Raw genomic sequence first — 10,113 nt, 5'->3', positions numbered from 1 at the left:
CTGTGTCAGGGCTATTCCCATGTGGAAAATGTTGTTGGTCGACTATGTGTGTGGGAAAATAAATGTAACATCCTGCCAAATTGAGGTTGCAACCAAATCATCTTAAGACGTTTCAATGTGTCCCTTTTTATTTTCTATGTGGAAATATGCTTCCCGGTCATTGCACGTCCATTACCCCGTAGAATTGTCCAGGATCCGCGCCGCCTTCGTCAGGAGTGTGACCCCCCCAGTTCTGCAGAATCTCCTGGACGACCTCTTGGAGGACAGGGTTCTGAATGGCGGGGAGAAGGAGTCGGTCCTGGAGCAGCACGGCGGCAGAGCGGACAGAGCCCGGCGTCTCGTCGACCTGGTGAAGAGGAAAGGAGAGCGAGCGAGTCAGAGGATGCTGGTTCACCTGGAGGCCAGAGACCAACGCCTGCACTCAGACCTGGGTCTGTCGCCCTGCTCTCCTCAGAGGGGTTCGTAGTGGGCGGATTCCGGTGAAAGTGGTTGCCGCTAACATCCAGGTGCCCCGCGCTGAGCACACTCTGCTACGTGTAATGGGCACTTGGCGCTCGCGCCGGGTTGGGCGTCTGGTCGGCTGCAGTGGGGCTGGGCCTCCCCCTTACACGGGGCATGGGCGGGCGGTCCGGGCGGGGTGACGGTCTGTCGCCGTGGGGCCAGGATCCGGGCCTGCGGTCTGTGCCTGGCGCCCGCGGCTCGAGTTCTGTGCCTGCGGCTGCGTCTTGTGCATGCACCTGGTGGTGGGGCTGGTGGTTTATGTTTTTGTGTAAATGTTGTTTGGTTCTGTGTTTAATTGTCTCAGCCGTGGTGATTCTCCCCCTCTTGGAGTAGTGATCAGTTATTTATAGACCCAAACATGATTAGTAGTTCAAAGAGGGGGGTTGGTGGTGGTTCTTTATAACCAAAAACTGTGCTCTTGTCATTCTACAGGTCGTCCACAGGACAGAGTTATTGCAGCAGTTCTTGATGATTAAAGAATGAATAAAGAGTGTCATTGCAGGTTGAGAACTTGAACTCTACCTGCAGACTTACTCTGTCCTAGATGCAATAGCACAAATACTCTGTGTTGTATGCCCAGCATGCTGACAGCACAAAAAAAAGTGGTTGCCGCTCTTCTGCGAGATGGAGCTCTGGGCAACGTTTTTAAACGCGCATGTGCAAAGTAGAGTCAATTTTTTACCCGAACATTGGCATAATCAGGCCAGGGCGGTGAAGTAGGCCACAATCCATCATATGTATAGGCCTAGATATACAGTATCTTTATGGGAATTTGCACAACAGCCAGGATGTCAAGTGTTGATTCAAAGGTGTATGTTAAGTGAGAATTTTGAGTTTTACTGCTATATTTCTATCTATATTTATGGTTCACAAATAATTCATAGGCTTTTGATTTCTTATTGTTTATTATTAGGTCATTGTAGCTTGACAAAATTCTGTCATCTGTCTATCTATCTATCTATCTATCTATCTATCTATTTATCTATCTATCTATCTATCTATCTATCTATTTATCTATCAATCTATCAATCCATCCAGTGACTCTTTGCTTTGTTGCCTCCAGATGTTTTGTCAGCGCCTAAGGACGAGCAGGGTTGGTCCCCGGTCCTCATCCCCAGCAGTGAGCAATTCAAGACCGAAAAACTAAAGAAGAGTAAAGATGTTAGTCATTCTAGTGATACTGCACAAGTCATTTTAAATAATGGATGTGGCATTTATAGTTCTTTGCCATTAAAGTGGTGACACATAAGATTATCTCCAGATGAAATCCAATATTTTATATTGCTTTATTTAGCTGGCACACAATAAACATTCAATGAACTTGTGTGACAGAGAAAAGAAAGTGAGGGTGAGGGTAAACACAGATCTCGGAAAAAAAAAGCTTTATTATTTCAACTCCTCCCCTGCAAACAAATGTTCCTTCTAGATTTACCCAGTGCTGGACCCACGCGTCAGGATTCGCCTGGCCCTGCTGATAACGAACATAGACTTCGATCACATCAGTAGACGGGACGGTGCCGAGAAGGATGAGCTCAACATGGAGACACTCTTCACGTCTCTGGGATACAAAATAGTGAAGCACAGGAACCTCAGCGGGCAGGTAGGGTCCCTCTCGTAGGATGTCGCAAAGGACATCGGAATAAGTGGGTGATTATTAATTTGCGGTGCAGCTGGTGGGTATCTGACTCGCGTTCCTCGCAGGAGATGGACAACGCCGTGAAGGCGTTCTCCCGGCAGCCTGGCCTCCAGCACACCGACAGCGTCTTCGTGGTCGTCATGTCTCATGGCAGACTGGGCGCCATCTTGGGCGTCCGCTGGAAGGAGACAGAACCGGACGAGTTCCCCGTCGACAACATCTACAAACACTTGGACACAGCGGCCTGCCCGGCGCTGTGTGACAAGCCCAAAGTCATCATCATACAGGCCTGCAGAGGAGGTGCTGCTGGAGCACTGCGCCGGTGAACAGGCGAGTCGTGTAATAACATTTAGGGGTCACTAAATTGATGGGATTCTCTTCTTCATTCTCTTCATCTTTCAGAGGAAGATGGATCAGTGATCTTTTCGGACGGGGATGCGACGCTGGCGCAGGCGGATCGCCGTGAGCCAAGACGCTTCCTGGCCGGAGGTGGAGAAGACAACATGGAGGACGATGCTTTCCGGAGGGCGCACAAAGAGAAAGACTTTATCTCCCTCTTGTCTTGCACTGCCGGTTAGTTCATTTGTGAGTTTTTACAAAGCTGGGACGGACTGAAAAAACAATGAAACCGCCCAACTTCTCGAATATTAAATGTCGATCGACAGGAGGTGAGATGAGTCGTCTCATCTGATCAGTCGATGTGTAATCATCAATTTTTTTAACACCATTTTATTTTTGTGTTATATATCCTGCAGATACGGTTTCGTATAGACATTCTCGGTATGGTTCTTTTTTGATCCAGTACATTGTTGAGGTTTTTAACACCTGTGCCCATGAAGATCACATTGAGGAGCTGTTCAGGAAGGCAAGTGCTGAAAACCTTCCTTCCGTGTCTGAAAATGGTAGTTTCACAGAAAAAAAAAAACATCCTCTCATTGAGATATCATGCCCAACGATTTACAGTCATTTCTGTCCCGCAGGTTATGAAACACTTTGAGGACGATTTCCCCTCACCCACCAGAAGACAGATGCCTGTGAAAGACAGATGCACTTTAACAAAACTCTTCTACCCCTTCCCAGGCCATTAGGGAAAAATGGGCTACCCCTGGAAGGATGTAATGGGATATTGCCGAAAAACACGTTCCTTGGGACTGAGCTAAATTGAATAGCAGTGAAACAATGAAACCCTGAATTTCCTCTTGTGGATTAATAAAGTGTTTTCTTATCTTAAAAGGACATTGTATGAGATTAATTTGGGACTCATAATAAAGAAGGGAGATATAATTATAATGGCATGAAAGCTGTGGTCACTGTAGGAAAATATTAAGTATAATAAGATTAAACACAGGAGCTCACTTAAAAAATCAGCAAAGTTCCTTTTAATTTTTCTACGGATCATTACTTAGTTCATACTCATACACACTTATAGTAAAAAATCTGTATAATAACTGTATGATAATATACTTCTGGATTCCAATGTATTTATATAGAGGGCAGATTTAGTTTAAATTGAATGGAAAATATCTAAATGTATAAAAAATATATACACAGACAAACAAGAGAGAATCAGCATTTGATTTTGAAGACAACTTTATTTTGAAAAACAAAACAAAAAACAAACATCAGTCAGTAAACAAACAAAACCATGTCATCACAACACAGCACAAAGGCAACAAGTTGAGTAGGCAACATGGTTACACCTTTTCAGTCAGTGCACGTTTAATCCGTTGCCAGATCATGGAAATTGGTGTGAGAGCATCTTTGACAACTGACAACTGCAATGACGGCACGGAAACGAATCAAACTCAATGAAACGGAGCAGCAGAGGAACACAGTCTGTTCAGAAGCGTAACAAAATAATTCAACAGGGACACAAAATAACAAGGGTTTGTCACCTACAGCCCTGAACTATCAAACTTATCAATTTCATTTTGACAACTTTTTTTTGTTTTGAACATAGCGGCAAAGTTAAAGCGCTTCATGTCTGTGGAGGAATGTACATTTTATACAGAACAAACACAGCAGGCATCCCTCACCTTCAACAGAGACACTAACAATGGACACACACACACACACACACACACACACACACACACACACACACACACACACACACACACACACACACACACACACACACACACACACACTGAAGTGAAACGCAATGATGCTATTTAGCTGGTAAGGCCAAATGGGCAACAGGATATGACCTATTCACTTATGCAGGAGAGTTTGTCAGAGTGATTGTTTCACAAGTACAGAATCCATTCCACATCAGTACACCTGTCTCCGTTCAGTTTTTGCCACAGAATACAAAACATCACGTTACCAGGGGCCGTGCCATGCAGGGGTTTCTTGAAGGGAGGTAGAAGACATCAGAGAGAAACCAAGTGTGATTGCTCGAAAAACAAGGACTACAAGCGATAAGGTTAAAATGACAGATAGCAACAAATGTCCATCGATATTCATGGTTTTGAGAACACTGCAGATTAACGGCCTGTTACTGTGCCTGCACAACCCAAAATAGACATTACAATAAAGTAAATGACCTATTTTGAAGTGGAATGTCATAGTAAACTCTTATAACTTCTTGTTACTTTTCTCATTGAAGAATCCACTTTTGGGAAACATCTTCACGTCTTTTGACAACACTCAACACTCAGATAAACGTTATGCAGCACCGACATTTACAAAATAGGAACTCATGCGAAAACACCTCCGGCCTTGTATACTGTGTGTATAAGGTGTCATACAGTATGTTATGCACCTTGTGCTATACCAGTTACAGATTGCATTCAGGAAAGCTGGAAATTGACAAATCTATGTATGCCTTTTTGCTATTTATTTGTATAGAGGTGGAAGGTATCAACGTGTGTGTGTGTGTGTGTGTGTGTGTGTGTGTGTGTGTGTGTGTGTGTGTGTGTATGGGAGGTGGCTAAAGGGTTCAGGCCAGCGTCCCCCCAACAACAGAAGCAATCACTATTCCCAGCACCACACAGCATATAATAATCATTATTTTCTTCTGCAAGCGTCACATTAAAATAAAAGACAGACGTCCAGGGCAGCGGATTAGAAAAGGGAGTAGAAAAAAAACAACACACACATTAGATATTGTCATTGGACTTGATGCCTCCTGTTGTTATACTTCATTTATTGTCATTCGTCAGATCACAACGCAGACATTTTTGATGTTATTGTGTCTAATGAGTGTTTCTGTGGTTCGGGCAGCACCCTGATAATCGCGTTTCGTGTTTGCAGGAAGCATGCCTCCCATTCAGTCCACAAACACAAGATGGGTCGTGTCTGGAATAGATTGTACAAAAACCACTGAGTGAAGGACGACATGCAGGATGACTTCTGAGCGCGCCAAAATGAGTCCGATACAGCCGCGTGTTTGGAAATGCAAATCGCTCCCTCGGCGTGCCCCAGCTTTATGCAGGTGTATGTACGCAAAGCAAACACACACCGAGCGTTTCAACGGCCTGTGCATGCGGGAGGAAAAAAGCCATGCAAACGATGACACCTCATCCTGATCAAACACAGTGTTATCACAAACAAGAGCAAAGGAGTTTCCCCAAATTCGACGCCTACCAAGATGAGACGTATTTAAAAAAAGCTTCGAAACGCAACGAACGAAAGACAAAAAAAAAAAAAGAAACCCAGTGAACGAACTTGCGATGGCGTCGGATTCTCGGCACGGAGAGGAAATAATCTTTCTTCGTGAGTCTTTGAAGTCATTTCATCAACGGGTGGCGATCGCACGAGTCCAGTGAACCGGCTCCGAAACACTGGAAGACGAGCGTACTTTCCGGTGTCTGTTTGAGGGGCGGAGGCAGCTGGACCCTCGCGCCAGGGACTCCCGAACGGGACCTTAGAGGGGCCAGTGCACCCACAGTGGGCCTCGAGTATTAAGTATTATCATTACGCCTGGTCCTTTTGGGGGCTTTAAGTCATGGTGTCTAAAGTCAGCTCATTTTAAGGAGGGGTCAATTGAGTGCAACTGCTAGGGAAACGATGACGATGGTCAGACACACTGCGCTACAAACTCCTATCACGATGATCTTCTGTATGGACGACATGGGCAGGGAAAGAGAGAAACAGGAGTAAGATAATAAATAAGTGCCAATGGGGGTCAATGGGGGTCAGAATGTGTGATCAGAAGGAAAAATAAACATAGAAATAAAGAGAGAAGGAGAAAAAAAGAACGTAAGAAAGAAAAAAACAAAACATTACGAGGTCTATGATTATAAGATTTAATGCACTGGGGTTGGGTGGAGAGATGTCAGCGTAATCCACCCGATGCGTTATCTGTGAGCAACAGTACCGACATCCACCGACAGGGGGCAGAGTTGTACCACCAAGTGGCAGTCAGCGCGCGTGTGGCTTGGGTTATTAAATCAAGGGTGGGAAGCTATCAACTATAAAACGAGAACAGTTTTCATAAGTCAGTGATTGCTGGATAAAACAAATGACTTGTATCAATTCCTTTACTTGGAGGACGTGGTGCTTCAATCCTTAATGAATCTGCGCACATCTTGTGCTGCCCGTATTTGCCGAGAAGCCGTAAAACTCCGCCTGCCCGCGCCGGCCCCGGTTCCAATCCCGCCAGAGCTTTCTTTCCTGTGTTCCACCTCCCTTTTCACTTTAGCACCATTGTATTATAATGACTTAAAACGAAAAGGTTCACAAGACGCCATGCCATATGCAGTGCATGCGCGACACAACGTGGACATCTACAGGGACACACATGCCATGCCTTGAAAGTCCTTTTGTCTGCAACCGGGGAGAGATTTTGGGCACATGCATCGGTTCAGTTGGCGTGCGAGCGTGACTCACCCTCCGCGCTTTACTCTGGTACTTAACAGCCTTCTTTGTGTCTGACACTGCCCTCTCCACATAGTCTACCGAGTGCTCCACATTGTACTCTATACGGTCAATCATTTCCCCCTAGGAGAAGGTGGATGGAGGGAGGAGGAGGGGAGGAGAGGAGGAGCAGGCGGGAGGTAGAGGGGGAAAAGGAGAGGGGAGAGAAGGGGACAGAGAGGGATGGCGTGAACAGCTGCCCCTCGTACTCGTGTGTGTCCTGTCATCTCACCCGCTTGCTCGGCTTCCTGATCTTTTTGCATTTGCTGACGTTCTCCTTCGCCTGCTCCACATACTCCTGAGTGCGCAGCACGCTGTGCTCAACGCTGTTCACCAGCTCCCCCTGCACAGAGATCTATGTTATTATTCATACAGTTTCTGATTGATAAAAGTTGGAAATGACATAGACGTCCTCTTAAATTATCATAATTTTTACAATTGAGATTCACATATATTTTTTAAATGTTACATCGGGTCCATTATGCTCTATATAAACAATATAAACGGTCTTAGGAACTATTCTATACTCTCCTCATCATTCAATAATATGTATACTTCTGTCAATTTATATCAAGGCAATCGAAATATTCAGCTTTCCTACATTTTAATAAAGAGTTATCTTATCACATATTTTCTTATTTTATGTTTGCTCTCTTAGACACAGCCGGATTCCTTGAAATGATCGCAACCTGCATTTAATTGTTTGTCATTTAGAAATGAATACACATGACAGTTAGTATACACAATCAACAAGTCCCATAATTCCACCCGTGCACTTCCATAATGACTTCTCACGGTACAAATACGATTTTAATGATAGGAATTAGAAGTTGATTACCTTGCTATATAAGGAGGTAGCCGTCGTTCTTTACTCAGAACTTTGACTCAGCGTGAAATGTTGGCGTAAATGAAAACAGAGGGAGGTGAAACAGAAAGGGGAGAGGAGACTGCGGAAAGAGGGGGAGGCAAAGAACATCTCTGAGGGAGACACAATTAGCAGCGAGACAGAGGAACAGCCCGTGTTAATATTGTACTTCAGGGTAATTAAGGGAGAATTAGTTTGGTCAAGTATTCAATACATTCATTTGTTATTGGCATTCGCTTATGCAAAGAATTAAAACACACACACACACACACACACACACACACACACACACACACACACACACACATAACAAATGTACATGAATATTACTCGGATATTGGACATCTATACAATTGATAACCGCAAATTAAATTTATGAAACAAAACCCCGCCGTGGCACTGTGATTTGGTTACAATACAGAGAGCCTCTGCCACAATATGAATTTATAAACATATACTTGCATATTCAACACAGAAGCTAATTTATTTATTCTCTCTCATGCACTTGGTTTTCCCATCAGCTTTCCTTTGCATAATTTAGACCCGATATTTCTGATGAGAGACAATTCACCTCTCCGGGGGTTTGTCCCACGCGTCCCGGGAGCCGCGCAGACAGACGGCAGGTCCGCGCGGCAGCAGGAGGCCCCACGCTTCCACTAAGAACAGCCTGGGTCTTGCTACGGCTCCTTTTAACGAGGTTCTTAAAAGCCCGTTTTTAAGGCAGCAGATGATACTCTGATCAGATGATCCCTGTCCTGCCCGACATCCGCCGCGCGGCGTCTCTCCGATTCTGACGCAGCGCTTGATTTCCTTGACACAAATAGCGATGCAAATGTGTGCAAGACGTGTGGAGGACGTGAAATGGTGTGAAATCGATGCCAGCTGTATATTGACACACATATCTAAGGCTTGTGCGTGACTACAAAGGCTCGTTATCCAGCGGCCCAGTTAGAGTAATATTCCAATGGCCCAGTTAGTTATGCCAGAGAGAGAAATGGGATCGGCCTTCCTATGCACCAGGGAGCGGCTGAGAAACAACAGTAAGTGTGAAATGTACGGGTCCCTGTGCGGGACCGAGGCCCAGAATGTACTGCTTCCGTCTCACCTGGCTCTCCACCAGCCTCGCCATGTCCATGAACATGTCGTGCAGCTCTCTGATGCTGTTCTCCAGCTTGATGATCTCGTTATGCCGCGTCTCAATCTCATTCATCGCCTGCTCCGTGATGTTGTCCATGATGATCTGCAGAGGTCCAGGAGGAAGGAGGAGGGGAGGGAGGAAGGAAGAAGGGATGTGGAGAGGGAGGAATGTACGAGGGGGTAAGTCATTATTGCATTATTATTATATTGCTATTGAGGTGTGCGCAACAAAAACCTGTGGCGTTTCATGTTGATGTTCATGTTGATTGTTTTATCACCTACCCCCGAGGTGAAGATTGCTGGGTTGTCACTCTCCAACATGCTCTCCAGCTCCTCATTTGTGGTGTTCCTTCCAGCTAAAAGCGCACACACACGCACACGCGCGCGCACACACACACACACACACACACACACACACACACACACACACACACACACACACACACACACACACACACACACACACACACACACATAATATAAAACCCGTCATTGCTGTTGATGAAGGTCTTTACATAGTAACCACCAAAAATCAAACCGTGGGATCAGAACCATCTATGCTTAAATGCAGGAGTTAAAACGATTTACTAAAACTTCCGACTATGAAGTAGAATCCTGGAGACTGAGGTGTGTGTGGGTCATGCCGCTAGCGTGTGTGCGCGCGTGATGACGTCAACAGGTGCCTCGAGCAGCGTTTGATGCCAATGCCAATGCGGATTCATTGAGGGACACAGAAAGTTATGTCTCTCTCAATCCACCTGTCTCCGACTCCACCTATATTTAACTCCCCAACCTCTTATCTCAGTGGGGAGAGCAGCCTGAATTTGCCTGCCTCGTACCTGGTGCACTATTATGACACTGCTAAGCGAGACGCACAGCCAGATAAAAAAGGAAGACAATCGCTCAGACGGACAAATAGAGATGGAGATAGCAGAGAGATAGAGAAGGAGAGCGACAGCGAGCACACAGGGGGAATTAGACAGAAAGGGAGGGGCAGAAGACGAGCGACAGAGACGGACTGGAAATTCTCCAATTATTGGACCTTAAAAAGTCTATGGGATAGAAATGGATCGGTAGTTAAGACCTCATCGAGATGAGAGCGTGCGTGGGT

The 10,113-nt window shown here is 45.4% G+C and overlaps 2 protein-coding genes across 2 annotated transcripts in view; one reads left to right on the top strand and one right to left on the bottom strand.

Annotated features, from left to right (window-relative positions):
• The window catches only part of caspa (caspase a), a gene marked incomplete at both ends in the record, with an annotated part of 3,939 nt that extends 714 nt beyond the window's left edge, over positions 1-3,225 (top strand). Inside the window, 7 exons of the mRNA XM_080006655.1 lie at positions 183-458; positions 1,565-1,662; positions 1,928-2,101; positions 2,203-2,455; positions 2,540-2,710; positions 2,893-3,002; positions 3,118-3,225. Of these exons, the coding sequence (XP_079862781.1) occupies positions 183-458; positions 1,565-1,662; positions 1,928-2,101; positions 2,203-2,455; positions 2,540-2,710; positions 2,893-3,002; positions 3,118-3,225 (1,190 nt within the window). The remainder of the gene's footprint in view (positions 1-182; positions 459-1,564; positions 1,663-1,927; positions 2,102-2,202; positions 2,456-2,539; positions 2,711-2,892; positions 3,003-3,117) is intronic.
• A 1,614-nt stretch (positions 3,226-4,839) lies between these two features.
• Positions 4,840-10,113, bottom strand: part of stx1a (syntaxin 1A (brain)) — a gene marked incomplete at its 5' end in the record, with an annotated part of 50,236 nt that continues 44,962 nt past the window's right edge. Inside the window, 4 exons of the mRNA XM_080006521.1 lie at positions 4,840-5,159; positions 6,974-7,084; positions 8,971-9,105; positions 9,285-9,358. Coding sequence (XP_079862647.1) covers positions 5,082-5,159; positions 6,974-7,084; positions 8,971-9,105; positions 9,285-9,358 — 398 coding nt within the window. The 3' untranslated portion in view covers positions 4,840-5,081. The remainder of the gene's footprint in view (positions 5,160-6,973; positions 7,085-8,970; positions 9,106-9,284; positions 9,359-10,113) is intronic.

This window comes from Zeus faber, assembly GCF_960531495.2.
Source record: "Zeus faber genome assembly, chromosome: 9".
Lineage (NCBI taxonomy): Eukaryota > Metazoa > Chordata > Actinopteri > Zeiformes > Zeidae > Zeus > Zeus faber.
Note: the sequence above shows the minus strand (reverse complement) of the source record. Positions and strands in the feature narration are given on the sequence as shown.